General features: G+C 36.2%; 1 protein-coding gene across 1 annotated transcript in view; it reads right to left on the reverse strand.

The window, feature by feature from the left end:
- Nucleotides 1-587: 587 nt before the first annotated feature.
- The window catches only part of LIMCH1 (LIM and calponin homology domains 1), a 154,835-nt gene continuing 128,739 nt past the window's right edge, over nucleotides 588-26,683 (reverse strand). Inside the window, exons 17-34 of the mRNA XM_072406868.1 lie at nucleotides 26,267-26,393; nucleotides 24,986-25,143; nucleotides 24,494-24,902; nucleotides 23,242-23,469; nucleotides 22,257-22,350; nucleotides 21,725-21,855; nucleotides 19,688-19,787; nucleotides 12,710-12,738; nucleotides 12,159-12,266; nucleotides 11,447-11,539; nucleotides 10,644-10,775; nucleotides 8,506-8,624; nucleotides 7,215-7,306; nucleotides 6,799-6,883; nucleotides 6,013-6,099; nucleotides 5,798-5,906; nucleotides 5,079-5,181; nucleotides 588-4,268 (exon numbers count right to left, since the gene is read on the reverse strand). Of these exons, the coding sequence (XP_072262969.1) occupies nucleotides 5,092-5,181; nucleotides 5,798-5,906; nucleotides 6,013-6,099; nucleotides 6,799-6,883; nucleotides 7,215-7,306; nucleotides 8,506-8,624; nucleotides 10,644-10,775; nucleotides 11,447-11,539; nucleotides 12,159-12,266; nucleotides 12,710-12,738; nucleotides 19,688-19,787; nucleotides 21,725-21,855; nucleotides 22,257-22,350; nucleotides 23,242-23,469; nucleotides 24,494-24,902; nucleotides 24,986-25,143; nucleotides 26,267-26,393 (2,191 nt within the window). The 3' untranslated portion in view covers nucleotides 588-4,268; nucleotides 5,079-5,091. The remainder of the gene's footprint in view (nucleotides 4,269-5,078; nucleotides 5,182-5,797; nucleotides 5,907-6,012; nucleotides 6,100-6,798; nucleotides 6,884-7,214; nucleotides 7,307-8,505; nucleotides 8,625-10,643; nucleotides 10,776-11,446; nucleotides 11,540-12,158; nucleotides 12,267-12,709; nucleotides 12,739-19,687; nucleotides 19,788-21,724; nucleotides 21,856-22,256; nucleotides 22,351-23,241; nucleotides 23,470-24,493; nucleotides 24,903-24,985; nucleotides 25,144-26,266; nucleotides 26,394-26,683) is intronic.

Here is a 26,683-nt window from a genome sequence, read left to right on the forward strand (position 1 = left end):
CCCCCCCCGTGTAACTCCAACTCACAAGAAATGTGAATGTGAATTTTGCAATCTACTTATGTATTGTAAAAATATACATATAACCTACACGTTTAATTTTTTAGTTGCTTTGACCAAATTTTTTTGTGGTTTTTGTGTACCCAAGACAGCTCGTGACACTTTACTGCACAATGGAATAGACCATGTACTGAAAAGACCAATTCACCTGTGATGTTCTGTGTTCAATAAAGTGATAAAGGTTAATATTAGAGGTATTTTTTTTTGCTTTTTTGGCAGCTTCCAATTTGGGTGAGATTCCCTCATTTCATGTCCTTTAGCTATCACAGGAAGTGAAAGCAAAACTGTCCCAAGTTTCCTTTTCACATTTGTCACCAAAACAGATGTCTGCGCTGTAAGATTCTCAGTTCTTGTTCTGGTAGTAACTGCACAATTGTGTATTTCCTAGTATTACCTCTATCAGCAGCAATGGACCAGGACAGATATTGGGAATAAATCTCACCAGTGGATACACAAGTAGCAATAAATACCTAACAGTGGATATAACATCATCCCACTTTATCCAAATAAGAATAAAAACTCACAAACAGTTGTTTTTCCCCAATATTTATTGATTTATTTATAAACATACATTTACTATAAAAGCTGTTGCATTAAGAATGTTTTTTTCCAACTAAATTCCAATGGACAAGTTAACTGAAAAAGACATTGGAAAGCCCACTGGACATTGTTCCTTTGTTAAGGCAATATACACCAAACCAGAATAAACGCACAACAGACAAAAATGAACACAGGACTCCTTATCATCTCTGCAACTGTAAAGGAGAAAACACAGTAGCGAAAAGCAACACTAAGCATTTTCTAACATTTCGAGCAGTACTCTTCTATTGCTTCAACCAACCAGCTTGTTGGTAATTGAAAAATAAATAAAATCCACACCACCGTAAAGAAAAAAAAAAGTTAGTACTTGACATTAGCTTAGGTACAGAAATGATTCATTCTTTCACAGTCACAGGTTCATCAAAGATTGCACAGCAACACACATTGTTAGCAAAATATACAACAGAACCCCACACACGAGCCCCATATAAGACTAGTAGTATATTTATGCTGTAATGCAGTGCTGAGGACACAAATATGTCTAAAGTGTTCCTGGCAGTCATCACAAGGGAGGCAGCCATTCAATGACTATTTTATAGTTTGGCTTATCAATTCACTAGTAATCAATGCCCAATGTTATGTTTATCAGCAAAAACAATCCACCAATTTGCAGTGATTTGACAATTTTTCTGGTGAATTAATAGGCTAAATTCAGGCTCCAAAAGTGCCGTGTGAAATGGGGTCACAGCTGATTATAGCCAACCAGTCCAAGGACTGTGAACACCAATGCCAAGCAAATGTTCCACCAGCTCTATAAAGATCAGCCCAGAATTTGGAATCTAACCCAAAATAACAGCTGCCTCCTCTACAGGTGACAGGGACACTTTACTTTATAAATAATTCTGCAGCCTACAAAATCCGAGTGGTGATTGTATGAGAATTATACAGGTGGTGTTTCCCTAAAGAGAAATCCTGTGGACACCCACATATACAAGTAGTCAGATAGTGATGTTAAATAGCAAGCATGGGCATGGGGAGATTTCTCAAGACAGGTGAATCCAGCATCCATCCATCACAGATGACATGTGTGGCTCATTTGTCAATGGCATAGGACCCCTTTATCACAAGATGATCTGGAGGTTTTGATAACTGTCTACAGTATGCCTACATCTTTTGGGAACAATAATAATTCTGGCAACTAGATGAAATTTATAAAATAAGATTTTTGCCAACAGTTGATACAAAACCACCTGCTGCTCCCATCATCCCTGGGATCTACATGCAATATTCTTGTTAAATTCCCCCATGTCTATATTTAGTGCTGGTGACTAGATTAAAGCATGTGAATCCCAGTATCCTAAACGTGCCACTCCTTTTATCAGAGATTGTATACAGATATCAGTATTATACCCACACTGAAAAAAAGCTCAATGTATAGTGAATCATTACAATGTATTTTCAATACTACAGATGATTTTGATATATCAAAAAAAATCGTGGTTAAAAAAAAATGAACATTACTATGTCTGTGTTGTCCAATGCTGGAATACTATGTAAAGTATTTGCAGACACCATGCAAAGTGTGTAAACATTATAGTCATGAATCCATGAACCATGCAATCAGCAAAGTATGTTATAGCAAAACAATTTTGTCAATCTATAAAATGCAGAGAGCTTAAACATAGACTCTGCATTGCCTCCTTCTTTACCTTCCTTATGTTGTAGCTTTATTGCATTCGTCCACTGCACATACAAGGATGTGCAACAGCATTGCATTTAAGGCACCATTTTGTAATTTATAATGTATATAAGTAGTATGTAAGATGTAACAGAACCATATAAGGTCAATACATGATAAAGGGCCACTTCTAGCAATTAAAACATGCAAAAAAAAAAAATAACACTAGTGCTTAAATAAATAACTTCTAACTTGGTGTGTACTTGTTCACAAGCATATCAGAGCAGACATATTGTAGGCTGGCATATAATTTTTAAGTTGTCAACTCACTGTGCCTATCATCATGCCGGTTGTTTTTCTGCAAACTGATCAGTTTCTGCCTTAATTGTTAAGGATAATTTAGCAAATTATTATTGCTTATACAACATTTATAATTTTTTTGTAACTTTTGGACACGCTAAGAGTTGTTTGCTGCTAGTGACATGACTACACAGGTTAATGTCATTCCTTTGGGTACAACTGGACCAAGCAATCCTATTTCAATCTGCTCCTCTTTCATAATAATAATAATAATATTAAAAAAATAATTGTGTCATCCAGAAAACATTACATTGGGGTTCATGTAGTAGCTTCACATGTGAATATGACACTATACCCCAATGGATTATTGTGAAGAGCTGCTAAACCGTTAGCCACCGACCCCAAAATTTACCATTTGAATTAAACATAATATAATGAATATTTCTTAAACTGAAAACCCCACAAAATGAATTACGGGACCCCATTTGGTTCCTGACCCACAAGATGCAAACAGCTGGAGTTTTTTAATATTCTACAAAGTAAATCTACCATACGAGTTTTACAAAATTTCCAGACGCAGAATGTGATCCTATCTGTTACAACAGCATTGTTCCACATCACTAATAGTGCACTTGTTCATTCAGAGACCCCGTCTGTGCTGTGCAGACATTCCTCAAGTGTTGTGCAAAGCCTAAGAGAGACTAGATCAAGCAAAGTTTCCTTGTGCCAAAGCCAACCTTTGTTATAAATAATACCGTGGACTGAATTATCCTGGCCTCAGCATCTACTGGATAAATTACACATATAAAACAATGTACAGCAGTCCATGGTGGAGCTGCCCCATCTTGTGCCACTAGGAAGAAATGCAGAAGACATTTTTCAGTTTCTCTCATACTAAGACCAATTTATTTTTCTCTCTTGCACTGTGTAAAAACACACAAATAATATACACCACACTAAATACTGTAACATTTTATGTGATGTTATTCTAGCTAATTTTCTGTACAGAAATGGAACACTAGAAGACAACATTAGAGCGCTTTATCTTCATTAATGATATTTAAATTTATTGGCATTACTTGGTAACATCATAAGACACAAGGCTTGTCCATGAAAAGCAAAAGGCCACCAAGTGAGCACAAGTTGGGGAGTGCGTTCCCCAGGAACAGGTACATTTGCCTTTCCAGCTATTCAAATCAATAGGCACAGTGCTGGAGTGTAAGCATATTGATGTTTGCTGGTAACATTTGCTGTAGCTTGTGCATGAAGCCCTATATTTAGACCAAATACAAATCAATTACAACTTTTTAGGTTATATTGATAGAGGCACATCAGTACATATAGCACAAAACAGACTTTCAGGACACTGCTTTGAGCCTTGCTGCAGTTTGCAGGCTGTTTGGAAACCAGGGCCTGACCGCACTCTTCTTGGCAAATAAACAATACTTCTCTGTAGTGATCCACAGATTTATTCTACCATATTCTTTCTGCATATGAAATATGAAGCAAATCATGTAGTATGCTAGTAATAAGCACCACACACAGTGTTCCTCTCTCCACATGAGATGAGTGTCAGGGTCTCTGCAGGTAAAAGTGATTGTCTGGAGTCCATCCACATGGGAGGGGAGCTCCGCTTCTCCGAATGTTCTTCATGGCTGCTGATGAAGTCACAATGGGGTCGGGTGTCCAGCCGCTAAAAGGAATTACATGAAAAACATTGTCATCCATCGTGCTTGAAAAAGCAAAATGTGAGGATTGTGCTAAAAGAAATGCAAACATAGGCAGAACTTTTTATTAACTGACACGGGTTGTTCATATTGCACATATTGGTGGAGTAACTCATCGTCTATGCAGGTGTTTCAGTATTGCAGGTGAATAATAGATTCTAAGCAGAAGCAATGTGCTATTATAGAGTATTTGACGAAGATGCAGTGACATCACCGACTAGAGTTAATGCTTAGGATCACAAATCTTTAGGATTGCAAATCATAATGCTAATCCCAAAAATTATTATAAAGCATAATGGGGATAGGTATGCTATACCCACACCTTTTTGTAAATAAAGAAATTTGCAAGTTAATATACTTATATAAAGTTTCTTGTTTGCTAAAGTGCCCCTAAAAAGCTCATGATTTTAGGTGTGGGTATAGCATATTTATTCCATTTTTGCTCTATAAGAGTTGATTATCTCTGCATGGGTTGTCTTAATTGCTGGTTTCACTTTTTTAGACTTCTTCTTCAATCTGTGCACATTACTTTTGTCAATAGCATCATCTCTGTAAATATTCTGTAGCTTTCTATGAAGCAAAAATCTGCATCCCATTTCATTACCAAGGAAGCAGATGAAGATGCTTCATACACCTGTCTTTTGTCTTTACAAGGGGATCTTATTGGGGTTTCTATGTTGGATATGGAAATCCATATCCATATATGGAAATATGAATAAATAAGAAAAATGACATGAAGAATTATGAAGATATTGGTATGAAGGGGAAACACTCACTTCTGGATCTGACCTAACAATCATTACAGTTTAATAGGCCATTGCGAATCCTGACATCTGTTCCTGTTGTTGCATCACCAAGTTGTCCCTTACAAATCCCGCACTAAGAGAAACAAAGAGAATCACACATCAGAAATACATCAATTAAAAGAAAGTAAGTTAAAAGAAAGCCTGTATCGACAGAAGGCAGCTGTTATTGCTAACTTCTCTCTGAAAATACTGATTGTTAGTTTCGGACCCACAGACTAGACTAGAAAGTCAGAGACAAGTGAAAACTACTAAACAAGTCATAGTTTTAGAAAGTAGTAAAACCATTGTATCAGCATTATTAACCAAGCCCAGCATTTCCATGTAAATCTGTTGCCAGAATATGCACACAAAATATGTATTCACCCAAAACAAATAGTAGAAGAACATTAAACCAGCCCCTACTAAGAACCTAGACACATTTTTATTCAGGATGAGATATTGAAGAATAAAGTTTTCCTGCACAAATGTTGATGGGGGAGGAATTAAAAAATTAAATGCAGAGCTGGCTTTTTTAAAATAAAGAAGGTGGCTGTATCGGAAACAGAACCTTGAGCCAAGGAATAGAAGACCACACTGTGGTTATGAAGGTGTCTCTTTTGTTAAAACAACAAACCAGTAATGTAAGATGTACAATATTATATTTACAATGTAACACAATGTAAATGTAATAATCTTAAATATTGTTGTACCTTGAAGCACTGTATGTGGAAATAAAGACTAAGTGTTTCAATGATCATAGCTGCCCCCTTTCCAAGCGGTAGACCACACGTAGAACACAATTTCTTCCCACTTACAGACCTGAAAGACAGCAAACCTTTTGTTATGAATGATACATGGGTACACACATCATTTTTATGTTTCAGTTTAACTTCTAACAAACACATTTGAGGAATGTGTTATTGACCTTTTGTACCTGTTGGGTGACTGGCATTGTGATGAAGAGGACTGTGAGGAATAGCCAGTATCCCTGGATTTCTCTGGAAGATCCAGTCTGCTTTGCAAAAAGACAATTGAAGCCTTAGAATAATCATGCACTAAAATATTAATATAAGATAGTCAAACAACAAATACAACTGTGGTAGAATTAGGACACAATCCATGTGTTATCTACAACAGCAGGTCCCTAGAAAAGAAATGTCCCAGTGTTTGTCTACTGGAAGAACTGACAAAGTGGTGCTGCAATTTACTTTCTGAATTAGTAATGAAGGTGACCTATGGAATAGAATAAGAAAATCTCCTTCCTTTTCCATAACAGCCAGATTATCCACCAGACAACCTAGGCAGAAGACTAGAGTTTGGTGGATGTTCAAGAGGTCCAAACAACCTCCGTGCATTCTGGTGAAAGCTGTGCACATGCATGCAACTTTACAATGAAAGATTTAGACATTAGGTGTCTGATGGAGAGACCATTCCAATACAGATCATGCAAGTTAGTTACAGACCATGCAAATTATTGGTCCTTCTAAGATCAGATTATGTTATTTACTACACTGTCTTCTATATCAGTGGCTGTCAGATGTAATAAAAGCAGTGAGTAAAGAAACTTTTAGCAGGGCTTTCTAGTACATAAAAATGGTGGTGAGAACTCACAAAGAGGGGATTTTTTTTCTGAAACTCTAAAGAATGAGCCTCCACATATACAATTCTCACCTCAAAAGGACAACCAAGAACATTGAAGTAGAAAACTCACCCCTTTGAATCCAGAGATGGCGACCTGGGCTGGCTGCTTTTGCTGTCCACAAAATTAGAAGCCACATGGGATTCTGAAGTCATACCTGATAATTATAACAAGTCTTAAATTATCAATTGAAAAACTGAGAAAGTACATATAACGAATAAGGTATAGATGCATAATAGATACACAGGAATGATACACTAAAATTTGTAGTTTACTGACAACTTGTAAATCCAATGTTATAGGAGGCAAGACTGGGGAAAACAAATATATACAGCTACAAGTGTCAGATGACTTTAGTATCATATGTGTATATTTAATATTGTTTTAAATCTGTAATAAGATCACATATAAGACTATGAATTATAATAAATAACCATACTTAAAATCATAACAGTAGGACACTATAGATGCATAAAGACTCAGCTTACCCAATTGTAAGTGAAGGCTGGTAGGTGTGGTGCACTGTTGTTGGTTTGTATGGTTGTTATCAGTCAAAGGCATTGTCTCCTCTGTTTCCAATCTAAACGTGCAAGAGAATATAATATTAAAAGGTCACTTTCACTAGTACAAAGTATATACACAGCTCACCATGCAACATTTCCAGTCTCTGGTACAGAAACTAAACTTAGTGAATACTACGCAGAGCACAGCTACCAACATCTGCATACTTCATGCTTTAGCAGCTTATGTACTTTAGGATAGTAAAAAGTGTGTATCAGTGTTCTTATCTACATCTTCATTTTCATATATACTGGAAATAGTAAAAAGACAGCATACAAGAATGGAGTTTGATCTGCAAGAAGTACTTTTACTATTTTTGTACACTGTTCCATTGAGTGTAATGAATAGGGTTACCTTTACAATGAACAACAATGCAGGTGGCTGTGTGCTGCAGTGCACTGCTGTGTGTGCTGCGGTGCATTGTAGTTTGTGATGGTGCATTGCTGTGTTTTGCTGTGCATTGTAGTGTGTTTCATTTTATTGTTTTGCGGTACTTTGTAGTGTGTTGCGGTGCAGTGCTGTGTGTTGCAATGCATTGCGGTACTTTGTAGTGTGTTGCGGTGCATTGCTGTGTGTTGCAATGCATTGCTATGTTTTGCAGTACTTTGTAGTGTTTTGTGGTGCATTGTAGTGTTTTGCGGTGCATTGCTGTGTGTTGTGGTACTTTGTAGTGTGTTGCAGTGCATTGCTGTGTGTTGTGGTACTTTGTAGTGTGTTGCGGTACTTTGTAGTGTGTTGAGGTACTTTGTAGTGTGTTGAGGTACTTTGTAGTGTGTTGAGGTACTTTGTAGTGTGTTGCGGAGCATTGCTTAGTTTCACGGTGCATTGTAGTGTGTTGCGATGCATTGCTGTGTGTTGTGGTACTTTGTAGTGTGTTGTGGTACTTTGTAGTGTGTTGTGGTACTTTGTAGTGTGTTGTGGTACTTTGTAGTGTGTTGTGGTACTTTGTAGTGTGTTGCAGTGCATTGCAGTGTGTTGTGGTGCGGTGCATTGCTGTGTGTTGCGGTTCGTTGCCGTGTGTTGCGGTTCGTTGCCGTGTGTTGCGGTTCGTTGCGGTGCATTGCTGTGTGTTGCGGTGCATTGTAGTATAATGTGCAGCAACACAGATCTGGTATAGTGTGAATGAAGCCTAATGTAATTGAGGATCTAATACACATCTCCTTTCCAAAATGATGCAGATACATTCTATTTCATTATTCTCTCTGCTTATCCACATACTTGGCTCCTTTTATCTGCTCCTCTGGTTTATTCGGAGCTCCCTCCAGCGTCCACAGCAGCACTTGTGGTTTAATACCTTCTGGCTGTGCGGCTTCTTTCACAAAGCTCTTGGCCTCTGTCTAAGTCTGTAAACAAACCAAAATAATATTAAACTAATGGTTATCAAAACTGCAGCCTTAAACAACCATGGCAAACCCTATTATGTTTACAAATGACTTCCATCAACATATATATAATTCATGCTGTAACTTGGAGAGGCCAATTTATTGTACAAAGACCACACAGTGGTCTCAGACAATCACCAGTGACATCAGCCTTGGCAAAAACTATGTTTTATTTGGAGTACAACAATAATAATACTAATTACTGCTGCTTAAAAAATTATGGATTATGTCAGGTCCTAAAAGTTGAAAGAACTGTAGACATGAACTGATGCCGACCATGTGAAGCTATCTTCAGACATAGAGTGGTATACAGATATACAGGAAAGATCTGATATCTTTTTATTCTTAATCCATGCATGCACATAAATGTTTGTTAGGTTTAATATGCATGTCTATTCTAAGGGCTGGGATAGTTCAGACATCTCCATTGCTGATCTTTGCTTGGGGAAGTTTGGGGCTTTGATAGTTTCAGCTTAGCACTGTGTGCCATCAATATTATTCACCAGTATTTATATAGCGCCAACATATTACACAGCGCTGTACATTAAATAAGGGGAGGACAGTGACAGACAAATACAAATGACACAAGAAGAGAAGAGGACTCTGCCCAGAAGAGCTTACAATCTAAGAGTTATCATTAGGCATTATAAAAATAGTCAAACATGGGGATTAGCACATGATACAGATAAGCATAAAATGAAATTTCAAGGCCTCTATGAATTATTTTACAGTTTATTGGAATATCACCAATTGCAATAAATAGTGGATTCATATGCCATGAGAATGTGATCAGAGTTTCCACTTCAGTATAATCAGATCCTTTATAGTGTGGCCAGCTTTGGGTTAAGGGGCATACATGATGTAATGATACCCGCTAATGTGCATTGTATGTAGAACCAAAAGACCACAAAGTCTGCAAAGTATCCAGCATACCAAAATCACAAAGACATTTTGTGGAAGGTCAAAAATCTTTTCTAGCACACCTCTATACAGGAATAAAAGAACCTGCAGTCCCATGAAATAGCAACAATGGATCTTTTTCAGTACATAAAGCTAAATAAACGGCACGTTATATGTCATTTGGCACTCGGTACATATGAACCCCTTATAGTTCTCCTTGTAGGCACAGTAAGAGACAATATAATGCAAACTGAAATAAAATATATAGTGATTGTTGAGCTATTCTTATATCAGATGCTTACAGTCAGTCTGCTACGTGTATATCAGAATCCAAAACAGACATTAAATAAAAACTATTTGCATATTTTTTAGGCTACTGCATATACAGAGAGATTTTAAACATTAGCAGAATGATTTTACTGCCACCTGCTGCCAGTTCTATAAAACTGTTCTAACTTCATAATAATGTAATACATAAAAAGTTTTTCATCAAAGCTTAAACTAATAATCAATGGCCAACTATATTTATATGCCAAAACATCACAACCCGAGCATACAACAGAATCAGTCTTATTCCAATAGATACAAATAAAAAGAAGAGGTTCTGTAATAGTAAAAAAGGTCTTACAACATGGGAAGCTGGCTAAGGCAAAATAAGTACATAAAATGGAATTATATTATTGCCTTTTGGAGGATGTAATGTACTAGCATTACTTTACTATAAATTTAGGTTGAAACAAAGAATATGAAGAATGGGTTCAATTAGGTGGTAAATCTCTCACCAAGTACACCACATACTGACTTTCAAACCTATTGAATATATATATATATATATATATATATATATATATATATATCCTGATCAGAGCCTGATTATGCCAGGTGTCATAGTAAACCAAGTCAATTTCATTTAAACCCATTCACAGCCAGTGGTGAATTTCAGGTATGTTCTTTTTAGGTGGGCAGTGTTTTTTGAATTGCTGACTTCTAAGGTGAAAAAATCTTTTTTTACTTGACACATCAGCCATAAATTAGGCAATATATGCCCTTAGGGAAAGGGGACTTGTAGAACACCTCATCAGAAGTTGTTTCCTGCTCCCTGTGACTGGAGGCTGTGGTTCCATTCATATCACATACATCACGATGTAAACTTGTAGCAGGGGACACTGTCAATGGCAATATGGTGTCTTCAATGATTTTTCTCTCCTGCAGAGACATTTGAACAAATAACATCAAGAAATATGATATGATTTTTTGATTACAGACTTATATCCAGCATACTTGTAAAACAAAAAAAAACAATAGTATAAAACTGCAGTACAAGATCTCCTACTTTGTGTTTGCAGATGTTAATATAAAAGGAAGTCATGGAAAGATTTGATTTCATTATGCCTTACATGATGGACAATAATTTTAAAAATTGGTAGGGAAAATAATTACAAGGTGGAAACTGGAGCCTTTACCACTGGCTTTCTCAACCTTTTTAAATCACAGGAAACCTTTAAAAAAGTTTTTAGATCTCAAGAAACCAGTACAAAATCCAATTTGTTAGTTTTGAAGGAACCCTGGTTGAGAATGACTGCCTTACCCAGACAAGACAAAACCAAGTTTGGTGCCCACTTTTAAAGTCTGATCATTGGACCAATGACTTCTTACTATGAAAATCCAAAGAGTGTAATGCACTTTTAATTTTTACATCTACAGCCTTATTAAATGTAAATCTTTTTAAAAGGAAAGGTGAAAAGGCTACCAATTTTCAACTTTCTATTGATAACTACTTTCCCTACCCAACAAGCAAATACCGGTAATTAAATGGAGTAGGATTACTAAATTTCAGAAACCGTTTAATTGCAGAAAATGTAAGATGCCAGAATTACCTCTTCATAGTATTTACGTTCCTCTTCTTCTACCTCTTTTTGGGCTTTTTCCCATTCCTCCTTCAGTTTCTCCTGCTCCTGCTGATACCTTTCCTGTAGGGAGTAAGACTGAGGTTTTGTTATAACAAACAGGAAGTGTGATCAGCTACAATTCCAGGGCAATAAGGATGGAAGGTTGTAGACCTGGATTACATTAGACATGGACACATTTGATTTTTTTTTATTCAAACCTTAGAAAAATGTAGCTCACTAAGGGGTCTATTTACAAATCATTTCCTATCGGGGAATGTTTGAGGGAATGTCAGATTCCCTGTTTTAAAATGAAAGCCCTAAATGTCTTTTTATTTTTTGTCCTACTGACCACTGTTATGTGTTACAAAAAAAAAAAAAAAAGCTTTGTATCTTCTCTAATGACAATTGTCTAAGAAGTGAACTCCCTACTTTTCGGAAATTTTCCTGTTACCTCCTGCTTTATTCTGTTGCTTCTCTAAGGAAGGAAGAAAGAAAGGGAAATCTCCCCAAAAGGACAGAATTAAATAAACTTTCAATGGTTTTAGCTCCTCTATTCAAAACTAAAAATAATTTTGTCTATACATTATTTTAAGATGACTTTACATTGTACATTTATTTTTATTGCCTTAATTGTGTGCCATCTCAATATGACACATGAAAAAAAAATGGCATTGGCTATGAGAAGTGACATAAGGAGTACCTGTAGCAGCCGCTCCTGTTCCTGCTGCCACCGCTCCTGTCGTTTGCGCTCTTCCTCTGGATCCCAAGAACCAAACCGACTTGGGGAGTTTAAAGCAGGTATTAATACCTATCGGTAAACACAGTCAATTAGTTTTAAGAACTACAGTAGAAAAATAAATGACAACATTTCAGCAATTTTATTTCCTAATAAAATGTGTTCCTATTTAATTAGTAAGTAAAGCTAACTTTGATCAGCCCTTTACCCATCACCCATCAGCTAATATGTAATTGCTGTTTTTTTCTCTACTCTTAACTCTTTATATTTTTGTTACAGTGATCCAAATCTTTTATTCTGCACTAAACCTTTCATAGAATTTTGCTCAAAATTGATTAAGGGAGTTAGAGACAAAAAGTGATTAATTGCTCTAAATAATGCAAAACAACACAGACACACAGCACAGATGTTCCTGCTACTTTTAGCTTGTGAAATATTTAGCTATACCTTCATGCTTAGCAAAATAAAGTTTAAAAAAACATGATGACACAAACATGCTGAGTGAAATTACTTACTGGTGAGCTCCTGTTGCCTTCCATATCTCCTGTCAAAGAGAAGAAAACACAATGGTTGTAAAACACATAAATTTCAAAAAAGCTTGCTGGCCAATTCTCATGAAAGACCTCCAAACGTTGGAATTTTGTGATGTGTATTATGGAAAGTGTTTTTCAGCCTGTATGAAATGGTTTATTTTATAATTTAGAAGGTATATTTTGTACATACTATAGTGTTCCCAGATTTAAATTTGTGTTATACTATCCATATATTAAATGTTTATTTTGTCTTTTGTGATTGGTCACAGAGACAGGAAACAGGTTACATATAAAATCTTTTGGAATCTCTTAAATGTCTATAGGAAGAACCCTTTCAGATGTTGGCTGTTGCTGCAGAGCCAATAGGAAACACAATCTGCATGGGATGTCAGGTAAACGCAAATAGAAATGCAACACAATATGAAACAAGCATGTGGCAAAAAACTGGAGTCCTATCCTAAAAGTGTGTAAAAATAAATTCCTTAAATTAATGACTGCAAGTACCTTTAAGGTAGGTGGAGCAAGCAATTCTTACAGACAGAACATTAGTAATTCAATTTATTTGTTGTCAAATTAGTCTGTCTATCAATTCATTTAAAAAAAGGGCATATAAGTGAATATAAAGTTAGTGCAAGTCTCAGAGCTGTAGATCCAGAGTTTCCAGCAGTCATCCATGCCTGTATTAGGTGAACAAGGTGAAATGCTGCTGAGGGTGACAATATCACCATATTTGTTCCCAGACCTCACCATCCATACCAGTCAGACAAATGTAGATGTTTGTTGCCTGATTCTTACACCTTGTAGTCATAGTAGTACAACATAAATAGTTTTATGATGAGAGCCACATCCAACTGGAGTTATTATAAAATGCTGAACCAATTTGTGTCTGATCATCATTTCACAGGAACCATCAAAGACTGATTTAATATTTCTATAGTCTGGCCTAATTCATGAACATAACAAATTCAAGAGCAATTTGTATATTGGGGGTTTTGATATTATAGTTATGGATTTTGCATGCCATGATTTGTTTCTTCTGTAACAAGTAACTGGGTACTGCTTGCAATAAAAATCAATCCATTTACTATTTGTCTCGGAAGTGGGGACACAAACAGCAATGAAAAAAGGTTCTGGCTGATATCAGGCTTTAAGAACTTTAGGAACTACTGAAATCAGTATACTCAACTACTTAAAGCAGACCTAAACTAAAATTTTTACCTTACATAAAATGGACAACCTTTTTATGTAAGGTGAAAATTACCTTTTTTTCGGAAGGGGGTTGGGGGGGGGGGGGCTAAAACCCTAAGCCCTTCTGTCTATATCGCTCCGGCACAAAGCCTCCTGGCATACCTAGGTCATGCATCCCGGGAGGCTTCTGTCTGCTCCTTCTGTTTATCCCCGATCCCAGGCACGTGCAGAAGGAGCTTTTTCTTCAATGGGGAAAAAAAATGCTGACTTCACATATGCGCAGTGAGTACGGCATTCTTTTTTCCCCCATCTACCGCAGGCTCTTGACCTGATCTCACACCTGTGCGGTGGGAGTTTGGGTGACGTAGGTAGAAGGTGGAAGAACAGAAAAGAAGATGGAGACGCCTGGCTCTTCCTCCGCTTTTATATATATATATAAATTTATATATATATATATATATATATATATATATATATATATGTAATTAATACCCTGAATAAAAATGGAAAGCTCCTTCTGCATTGCGGAAGCAGCAATGTGTTTGCTGGATCAATTCTCCTGAATTATGACATTTACACACTGGTCCTAATTTCAAATTCCTTTAGTTCCACCTGCCAGGTCATCACATTCCCCTTTAAATTTCATATTTATCCATTATTAAGTTTTTACAATGACAATAAATGGCTCCCGATCTTAAGCTAAACCAGAACAATAAATACAAAACACACAGACTTGTACATTACCATTATTTTATTAAATGGTTTAAACAATGAATGACATTGATGGGAACTCTTATACTTTATAAGCAGTAAAACCTTAATTAAATGTACCAAAACAGCTACCGATCAGATCTGCACTCTAGGTAGAAATTATTGAGGCTTATTTTTCTATTTGAAGCAGAACTGTGCTGCTGTTCCCCAATATGTACTGGTATGTACAGCATACTCGCTTATTGTGCTAGACTTCCCTCTCAAAGTACACTTCTCCAGCGATTAAATGTTCATGCTTCCGCTCCATCACCATTGCCATCGTCTTGTGATCTTTTTCCTGGTCTGCATTAGTTTAATTTAAACCAGTTTTTCTCCATTGGTTGCCCATGGATCGTGTAAATCCTGTCTATGAGCACAAAAGTTACTAAGTCCTGGCTGTTACCCCTGCTATCTGGTACTATGGCAATTGAAAAGACTGAAAATGGTTTATAAAATCACGTGTTATATAGAAAATGAGATGTTAGTGATTGGGTTTACATAAATGTTATCAATAATCTTGACTGTTCAAACAATTTTTTCAAAAAGATATAAAAATGTAAAAGGTTTGTTATGAGACTAAATCCTAATAGGTGAATATGATGTAGATGAAAACTAGGTCACACTTTAGCAGCCATTAAAGGAAATTTATAATACCAATTGTATATAAGTCCTAACATCACACAGAATGCCAGGCCCAAGTGAGCATTATACCCATGACACAATTGTTAAGTGGAGTGCAGTAAAATAAAGTGAAGAACTGGTTTACTATAATGTAAACGGAAATAAATGTGTTCACATAAAACATTGTGAGAAGAGGCTCTTTTTTTTATTCAATACTTACGTTCACTTTACTTTTCTGTACTAGAGTTGTGGCCCTTACATGACCCAGTCAATCTACAAAGTGCAACTTGGCATAAACAGAACTGCAAATCACCAGAGATTTCCTATGGGTCCACCACTGAGATACAGGAGAGTCCACTGTGCCATAAATGTCAATTCTTTCACCTGAATGATCGACCGAGAGCAAAGTCTGGCAGTCTGCATCCTAATGGGAATGTTTAAGCTAGATACTTTCTGATGTGCAAAAGTCAGAATGTTCAAACATAAATAAAAGATCTAGAAAATAAAAAAATATGCTGTATATGTATACGGAAATTAGCTGAGATGATGCCAAAATTATATCATTTTTAAAAAGTGCACACAAAATACACAGGTTATTGTAGATAATTTTAAAGTATTTTCAATGCTATTAGCCTAAATAAAATAATTGTTGTTGGGATTTTGTTATGTATAGAAAGAAGTGCAGATCGAAAGAACCAACGACCTAGGTCTCAGCTTGCGATGGGAAAGTGGGTGAGTTGTGTACACAGACACAGCCTGCCCACCGCCCCGAGCCTGCGATGCATACAAGAGACATTGTCCGCCGCTCTGGCCCGTGTGCCCCCCAAGCGGGGTTCTTCTCCTGATCCCACTGGAAGTTGCACCAGCCAGAGCCTTGGACCACAGGCTGGGAACCGCTCCTGTAGCCCTTCACTGAGTGAGTCCCTGTGCTCTTGCGGCCCAGCTGTCAGACGGACCCCTGCCAATACCATATGATTTCATAGAATTACATTACAATAACATTAGCCGCACAGTGGACCCACCACTGACAGAGTGCTGTAGGTTGCCATTGCTGAACTAATTGCATGGATGTAAACCTGATATTTTGGTGTCAGCAGTGTCAATTACTCACCTAAAACAAACATGTAGAGAACTGTATGACAAGTTATAGGAAAAAATTAGATACCAATGTAATTGTTTGAACCATGTTAGCAATGGCAGCTTACATCATCTCTCAATGAAATGTCCACTTTGCTCCAGTGATCCATGTAAAGTGTTTTCCTCTTAGTTCTTGTGTCTGCGATTAAAATAAATCTGTGGGGTTATTACTAAAGAAATCTGTAACCCCTCCGGAGGTCTTTAATGATCTCCTACGTCACTGACATTTAAATCAGAGAAGGTGCAACTTCCTCACCAATGCTACTACTGACAAAAGTGGAAGTATATGGGCCTTTAAGTGAATTCTAATTTTCTTAATTTTTTTTTGTTTGGGTTGTACTGCTTAATTGCTTATTAAGGCTCTGTTAGGAATTTCCCCTTGCTTCCTGTCTTGCTGACAACAGCTGACCCAGACCGAAAAGAGGGAAATGTACAACAGGAACATAGTCATGCTATAAAACACTATATGCTAAAAAAAAAGTTCAAGATGGGTTTTAGCTTTCCCCTGCTGGCTTACACCTACTTTTGTCTGTGTTGCTGCTGGTGAATTACTTTGACTTTCAGTCTCAAAAATATTGTCAACAGGACAGGAAGCAAGTAAAAACCTTTATAATAGAGCCCTGGATAGCAGTAAAACGTTTTGGTTTTTCATGCACTTTACATAGCAATTAGTTCTTTTAGTAACAAATCATAGCCCTTGATAAACATGGAGTATGATGCACAATATTAAACCCAATAAAAATTGAGTTTTGGCACTTTGTTCCTCTTCCAGCATTTGAAAATGACTTAATAATGAGTAATGAAAACATCATTTGCTTGTAAAGAACAGAGGAGTGCATGTCATAGTCATATTGGCTCCCTTTGATTCTTGCCAACAATATTTTTTTTTTTGAAGATATATTAGGCAATAATATTGCTTACTAAAGTCCCACAGTAATATCCTTTACAAGGATGTAAAATCCTTTGAGAGAAAGTGGACTAAGAACAAAGCCAACAAATTAAAATATCAGTTCTATTCACACCACATGCTGGGTGGTTAAATGATTCCACAATTTCTTTTAAAAAAACATAATAGTGCAAAGACCATACTGGCGTAACTAACAAGGCTGTAAGGAACACTATGAAGCCTGAAAAAGAGGCAGATAACAAATCACTTCCCTCCTCCCCATTCCTTTTTCTTTTTTGCATATTTGGTTTCCATATTTGAATGATATATTTTAAAACATTTCATACTTTGAGATGATGGTAAACAGACTATGGATGCTGACTATTGTTGCTGATCACATTAAACCACATTATGGTGTATAGCTTTCACCCTTTCAAAGTGGTGATCTATAAAGTGGCAATCAGGCTGATCACCATGTTATTTATCAATTTAACAGATCATACGTCATTAGTTCAGAGCTAAAACATTTTTTATTTGGACTTTACTACCAAATAATCAGTATGGTTTACCATTTCAAAATCTACATGACCACAATACAGTCTGTTTTGTATCAGCCTGAGAAGCACTAATTAACCAACAGCTAATTCAACAAAACAGCTCCTGCCAAGGGCTAAGTTTTACTTACTGTGATAATATTAGGCAATTCACCAATTTCTTTGAGTTTTAGGATTGACAACTATTATGTAGAACATCGACTATATGAAAATAATCAGACTGGCTCACCTAACAACTACTTAGAATAATTAGATTATATTTATATTACTTCATTATCGATGCCAAGTTAAGCACCAAACTTATTGCATCAGTTTCCCATTTTTTTATACCATGCAATAAAAAAAATGCTGATAATTATGTCAAAACAAGTACTTTCAACATCAGTCAGCTGGACAAAATCTCATATTGCCTATAATTTACCCATCTGAATATTAGCCGTTCAAACTGCAATTCTATTTCTCTGATCACTAATGGGAGAAAAGTTTTGTTACCTATTTTGGCATGTTTTTAATTCTTCAACAACTTTTTTCTTCTACCTAAACATGTTTTGGATCAGATACACAAGCAGAATTAAAGCCAAAGCACCAGAATGACAGAACGACGAGTTTGGTAATGACATCCTACATATTTCTTCATGACAGTTCCTTTGAAACCATGAAATGAAAGCGATATACGGGTTTATTTATGAAAATGTATAATATAATGTTTTATGTTGTATCTATTGAAGGAGGCACATAAATCATGGAAAGGGTTTAATACAGGCAACAACTTTAATATCATCCACAGCACCCTGGTGGTATACAATAACTCACCTATACCAGAAAATACTGGCTGCATAGGGAAATAACTTGTATTTCTACTATGGCAGATCTTACATTTATAATATGATGAGTTAGATCTTTAGGTTTTGTTAGTCAATGCTTTATGGAATAAATTGAGATTGACCTGCTATTCAAGCACAGAAGTGTTTGGCATTTAAATTGACATTCTTCCCTACACTTAAAAATTAACTTAATAAACTAAAGGGCAATGCAAAAACTGCAGCAAATCTTGGCAAAAACCCACATTTTAATTTTGAAATTACTTTAAATATCCTTAGTGCATGTTCCACTCCAGTGGAAGACCAATGATAGAAAGTAGGTCTGTCTGGCAAAGCACCCTACTTCATCTTGTACACATATATCTGCATATATATAACTTATAATAAAACACCTTGGCCATATTGTCTATTTCCTACACAGTGACCAAGCAAGTATTGCAGTCTTCTCCTACAATCTATCCAAACATCCATGAAACAGGTTTGTGCAAATTGTGCAAACATTTCATAAGTGTATCAGGAACTATTTACTATCAAGATAACACTGCAGGAAGAAATATTTTCAGATATATTTATTCTATATCATCAAAGTAACTGTAATTGTATTCCCTCATTTTCCATCCAGTGGCAGCAAAGATATCTCAGTTTCTGTACTATAAATATACATACCCTGTACGTAGCTGGGGATGTTAATGGTAGCCCTTTGCCAGAATGCATATCATGTATTTATGTTAATGTTTTTCTTTACAGCAATCCTTTACGTACAGGAGGGTAAATGATTTACAGGTCCCAGCTTCCCTTGGAAATTCACACTTGGCTTTTCCTTGTGCATTTCGATTTATTTAGTGGAATACACAATACTACATTGTACAGTCAGGAAATGTTTTATGTACAAAAGGTAGGAAATGGATTAAAAACACTGAATGGGGTTGGCTATATTTTTACACCCCTCTAGTGAAGTCCATGTAGGTGAATGTTGTGACCTGCCATCAGAAGGTGTACGCACCATGCTGTTCTTTCCGCGCTTGCTCTTGTCCATCTTCCTGTGCTGTTTTTATTTGGTATAATGATGCTTCTTTTTCTTCCTTGATGTTAAAATCCAGAAACTGGGGACAGAAAATTAAACATGCTGTTAAAATAAATGTTTGGTCCCTTTAAATTTTAATTGAAATAACTCCATTTACAAGGAATAAGCTGATACACTCATTTTCTAAATACAGAATCTTTCCACGTATCCATTATTTGAGGCTAGTGAAATTCTTTTGAATTGCCCTTTTTGATATTACAATTTTTTTTCTTTGAAATAACCTGTAACCCCTTAGAACTAAACACTGATCACAGGACAGGGCTCCTTACACAGTTAGCAGTGTAACTAAGCTCTGTCACACAGTTTTGTTTTACTTTTTGAGCGAGTATATCTCTAGATTTGTCCCAGGCATGTTTAAATTTACTCATTGTTAAATGACTGGCTACTACTGCTGGAAGTCTGTTTGAAGATATTATTACTTTTTGGTAAATTATTACTTTCTAGTTTTGAACTTTCCACTTGCTAGTTTGAGATCATGTCCATATATTCTTGATCCTAATATTGTTGTAATTCATACCTATATTGTCAGAAAATATTCCTGATATCTTGATGTCAGCAAGCAACTGGACGTGGGATATCGCCAATCTACCTCTTTCATGCAGCCGACTCCATATTTTCTGTTTGTGTGTGGTACAACTCATAAGGAGGATATTTAAAGATGATTTTCTTGCCAAGTGTGATCATAATGCAAGGCCATCTTTCATAGCAAAATAGTAAACATTAAATTATAGAAAGTCAGGACAGATTTAGGATACAAGCGAGCAAATTACCTTGTAATAAAGTGATTTATTATTATTATTATTATTATTAGGGGGCGGGGGGTGGTAGCTGACATTATAAGATTTTTTTATCAAAAAAATGTTGTGGTTTGAAGCAAACATGTATTAGATGGGTGCACATTCCTTCAAAAAAAAAGTTGAAGAACAGCAAATTTTGGATAGAATGGGGAAGCTTTGGAACAGCTTAGTTTATATTGCAATAACATTTGATTACCAAACAACAGTTTTAATTCCCTCCTTGTTGTGTTCTTCCCTAACTTTATGTCCAGTGACACAGCAGGAACTGATGACAAATCCCCCCAAAGGAAACAGAGACAGCAATAAAAACCTGACAGCTTACCTACTTAATGGGAAAAAGAAAAGGGTTGGGTGAAATTCTACATTATTGTTGAACAAGTTTAATTTAGAATTACATAGGTATGAGAAAGATGTTTTTTGTAATATAAACTGGTGCTACCTAACCTACTGATGTCCATTTGTTTGCCGGTTTCTCCCCTTTTTTGGCAATTTATATTTAAACATTATTTGATTGGTTTGTATGATTATAAAGTACACAAATATTGAAACACATTCATTTGTGCATTTACTTGTTTAGTTTAAAAATAAATCCCAAAAACCACAAAATAAAAATTACAGATTTATCTGGAAGAACACAAATTATTTTAAAAACCAAACAGGGCAAACTGGAAAAAGAGAATATTCTATTTGTTTTGTAGTGACACTTTGTGCCTGATTTAATAAAGCTCTCCAAGACTGGAGAAGATAGACTATCATGGGAGAACCTGGGTAATCCAGCAAAACTGGATCGGACTAATTTTCTAGTAGTTTTGAAAAGTTAGAAAATAGTTTTTCAATCATGGGCCAGATTCATTTCAGATTTGCTGGATCACCCAGGTTCATGATAATCTATATTCTTCAGTCATGGAGAGCTTTAATAAATCAGGCCCTTTGACTTTAGAAGTAGAAACAAAAATGACATTATTTACATTTTCTTAGAATCATAACTAGTAACAAAGCAAACATTCCTCTGGCCCATAAATATGTATACAATTGTAACATTTAAAAAAAGTTGTTTTAGGAAGAGATTTAAAGCATGTTAAAAGAAATGTGACTTTGTTGGCTCCTCGAGTTCCACTTTAACTGATATAAATATTAATGTTATATGGCAGCACAATACCATTGATTTAGGATCAATTTTTTGTTCCTCTTCTTGGTCTTTTCCATTAACAATAGCATCAGATGGTGCAAAAGATGGTGTAAATTCTAAGCTGGAGACTACAGGGTTTTCTTTAGATTTCTGTGTTGAACCTAGAATCAAGATGTCAGTTAAAACAAGAGTACTGTGAAATACGACCAATTCAATAATAAATAGGGTTCAAGTGTACATGATAAAGCTGCCCAGGCAGATAATTATAGGGAATGCTCCCAAATCTCTATATTTAAAGGCCATTGCACAACAGAGATATGCTTTTTTCTATAACAACCAACATTGCAGGGTGCCTTCTATTTTTACAGTGCTCAGTTCCTGACCTGCATATCGATTTATCCAGATGGTTCATGAAATGGTATTGCTAAATTTTTAAACAAATATGTAGTAGTAGACTACTCCTGTGTAGTTACATCATCCGATTTGGTTATAATGAGCTTTAGAAGGCATTATTTACTGGAACATCTATAACAAATCTACAATAGGACAGATTCTGACAAACCTTCAGTTGCTGGTGCTGTATGGGTACCTCCGGAAGACACAGAAGAATCTATTCCATCCATTGAGTCATTGTGATTTTGTCCTTCTGACAAAATCTGAAAAAAATAAGGCAAGACATGGAAATGATGATGGTTATCTTCCACCAATATAAACACAAGCTAATGCCAACGCTAGTTGCTTGGAGCCCCCTTCCCTCTGCAATGACTTCAATATGCAAGCTTAGGTGACAAATGCTTCTTCTGTCACTATGGTATGATAGAATAGTCTGCTAATGTTCATTTCATGTCTAAACACCCATTATTAATAAATCCCTAAAATAGACATAATTCATACTGGTCTGGTTGGAAATTATTAGGCAGTTGATGATTCTTGGCCGATACCAGCTGTCGGGGGCGGGAATCTGACATGTGTACAGAGGTTTTCTGATATTGTTTATGGATCCATACTGACAGATTCATGAAAGACAGACGATGAATGCCCGCAATAGAAATGAGGAGGAGAGCACAGCGGGGTGCTGATCGCCAGTTCTCCCCCGTTCCGTCTTTTTAGAACAGAACAGCACTGTATGTACAGCGCTCATTTGTAGCTGTAAATAATCGTGAAAGATTGTTTCCAACAATAATAATTAAGCATATGTACGCAGCCTATGATCTGTTCATGACAATAGTGATAAGCCAGTACAACAGTCTATAGTGTGTGTAGGATAAGTGAAAAATAGTGAAAAAGGAATAATTTGACGCATGCATCACTGTAGAAGTAAAGCTGGAAACCCCAACACATGGAGCAATTAACACAGGAAAAGAATACAAAATTTTTTTGTACCATAATTTATAAAAAAAGGTATTAAGCCTTGCCTGAAGCAACCAATCACAAGTCTGCTTATCATTTATAAAGCTGATTAAGTATAATTTGTCTAATAAAATATCTAATAAAGTAATTAGTATTCTTAGGGTGTTAGTTTTACAAACCATCATCTTTGTCCTTACTTCTTTGTCTTTGACACAGTTCTGTACATTTGGCCTTGTCAAGTTCAGTTCAATGGAAAACACATCTGGTTTCACCACTGCTTCTGATGCGTCCACTCTGGCTACACCTTCAAACATCTGCGATCTGGTCAGTGCCGGAGCAAAAGTTTGCACTGTAGTTAATCCCATTTCTTTGTGTTTCTCTGTGCCATTCAGTGTCTCTCCATTCATACTCACTTTTCCATCTACCTGCAAAAAGAAAAACAAAGAAGCAGGTGTTTAATAAAAAATAAAATAACTAAGGAGCATTATTTTCTAGAACAATCATAATTCAACAATGAGTCAACAATGCTTCAATGGTTATCAAGTCAGAGAACTTTAAACCTAACTTCACCCATACCCCCAATGGCTGTGTTTTCTGCTCAAAATTGATCTTTACATTTAAAATACTTATATACCCAAATGCGGTAAATGATCTTGGTTTGAGCTCTCTCTGGCCCTTCATCAATGACAATTTTTTTTTAACCCCCCTTTTCTGTCCTTCACAGTACATGAATAATAAAATCATTACCCATGGAGAGGTGATTACTGTGCACACTGTGTATGGGTGTGGGATACATTAAGGCTTGTTTATGTGGTTGTTGGAGAAAAAAAGCTCTATGTGTTTATCTCACTGTCAAATTAACTGCAGACACCTCAATATTCCAATCCAACTTAAATAATCAAAAAATACCTATTAGCATATGATATTAGCATGAAGGTTCAATTAAATAGAATATAAACAGCAGCAGGGGTGCACCATTTCAAATGATTAAAGCCCAACTCCTACAAATACCTTCAAATGATTTTAAAAAGACTTGTTGAGTAAACACCTCTGACAACTTTTTATACCAGTCTGTGATCCATAATACATTTCATTCCATGTCCCTCCAAGAACAGGAATTGGAATACAAAATACAGAGAAAGGAATATACATACAGTTATAAAAAATTCATATGTCCTATTTCTTCCCACTTTTAATTGAAGTGTTTTGTTGTAGACTGGCATCAAAACATAGATTTACTATGATATCCTGACCCACTAGCAAGGCAAAAAAAAAAAAAGAAGAAAATCTCGTTGCTAACTTATAAAAAACCCTTCTGAACTCTGCTGTAAACTAAAAGCATTGGCAGGAGTTGGGCTTTAAGCAGATAAATTCCCCGGGATACATAACAGTCACCAATCAGTTCATGCTTGTTGTAAATTCTTGTTTTTGTTGATTTTATCTTTTTACCTTAAAGTTCTTGAGAACATGCTGTGTATTTCTGGGCTGGGAATAAGGCTTTGGTGTTAACATAGGCACTGCCTTTGAGACCACACTTTTTGTTGGTGATGTGGGACCTGGAGGTGCTTTAAAATCTGATTCAGAGGTGGGAGATATAGTTGCTTCTACTGTAGAAGTGAATTTTGGAGAAGGCAAAGACTGCTGCCTCAAATACTTCAAAGGGTTGGGGTCTTCAGATGAGGAGAGTAAGCCAGGCTCTACCGAATGGCTTCTCTCCAGGATTTTTGGCATCACTATACGTTCCAGAACAGCCTCACTTATGGTAAACCTCTCAATGTATTTCTGCAGTATCTTATCTGCTTCCTCTTTCGATTTGGCATTTTTGTAAGCCTCATGCAATTCCTTCTCTCTTTGTTCTCTGTGATGGAGATAAGAAGAAAATGTAAGACACAGTCAAATAATCTTTATATTGGAAAAAACGCAAAAATGTGTGAAACTTACTTTTCCTCTACTATTTCTTTATATGTTTTTATGCTTTTCCTTCTCTCAGACAAGTCAGGTTCCCCACTGAGTAATCTTTCCATCTTTTTCCTTTCTTCTTCTTTCTTTAATAAGTCCTGTGATGCACTTCTCCTGCGCGTCTTCCATCGGGCCAGGTCCTAAACAGTTGGAAAGCACTGAATTAAACACACACACAGTCATACTGTATAACATTAGATTGAAGACAGACAGTAAGATATGCCAATAAAGGCAAACTACAAAGAAATGTTTAATTTTTTTCAGAACAACAATAATATTGAGAAACAGAAAGTTGGAAATAAACCTGACCTTTGCAGCTCAAATGTGCAATGCCAGTACAGTACGCTGCAGGCATCATGCCACCTTTGGTTATGCTATATATATTAAATCACTCAATTACTAATGCACCAATCCTTCACTTGCTAAACGGAGTTAAATCTCACTGCAGCACTGCTATACTCAGTTACTGCAAATATTAGCTGAAAGATAAATTTTCACAGGGAAGACAAGGGTCTGTAAAGGGTCTGCAATGCCTTACTGCTTGTACTAATGAAATCCTCAGGATAAAATATGGGATAGTGATGGAAAAAACTTTAAAGATTTGGATGAGGAGGGATATGTTGCATTTAATACAAAGGTTGATTTGTTTGACCAGTTTAATCCAATAAACCTAAGTTGCATGTATCATTAAGTTGGGACTCGGGACATGGGACACCCCATCTTCCCCCCACCACATTCTCATCTCTATTTCTTTTATCTTCTTTTCGTTCATTATCTTCTTTTCATATTCATTAAAAGCCTGTGTGACGGGATAGCAACAAATAAGCACAACTAAGCTCTTCGGGGCAGGGTCCTCTCCTCCTGTATCACTGTCTGTATTAGTCTGTCATTTGCACGCCCTATTTATTGTACAACGCTGCGTAATATGTTGGGGCTATATAAATTCTGTTTAATAATAATAATAATATTAACTGGGTGACAGGGAACGAGTGCTGCCACCTAATATATCTAAACAAGGACATCTCAACAGTATTCTTTTAAACTAAGCTGCAAAGTTAAAAATTCTCTTCAAATTACTTTTCATACTAAAGAGATGTTAATAAATGGGTTAAGTTCACTTAAGGATTAGAATTCACTTTTTAGATGTGTGTGCAATCCATGATCTTCCAGTGGGCAGATCAGTAAAACATACACATAAGTAACCGATTCCCCTGATATTATATCTTTTAGCCTATGACTGGCACCATGGACAGAGCTACCTACATCCTGCCAGGTATCATCCTCCTCTTTGAGTAGATCATTGACAAGCTGCAAGTGTTCATGATGAGCTCTGGTGTGGGGCAGCATACTTCCCTCTTCTTCATATCTCATGTCACACATGCTCACACTCCTGCAGAATACAGAAACACATCACAATTATGATCAGTTTTCATATCCTGCATTCTGAAGAATCGCCACAAGATGGCACTCCATGCAGTCAGTTAGTAGAATGTCATAAAGCTGAAATTCCATGTTTACCAGGAATACATTTTTATTACAAGAGCTCTACAATGCATGCATGTGTGTTTCCATATTACATATACCCTGATTCATAAAAGATTTGCAATTCACAGTCAACGTCATTACGTATGTTTACGTCGGATGGTTATAAACCAATAAATAAATACATATAAATTATTG

Source organism: Pyxicephalus adspersus, chromosome 3 (assembly GCF_032062135.1).
Source record: "Pyxicephalus adspersus chromosome 3, UCB_Pads_2.0, whole genome shotgun sequence".
In the NCBI taxonomy this organism is placed as follows: Eukaryota; Metazoa; Chordata; class Amphibia; order Anura; family Pyxicephalidae; genus Pyxicephalus; species Pyxicephalus adspersus.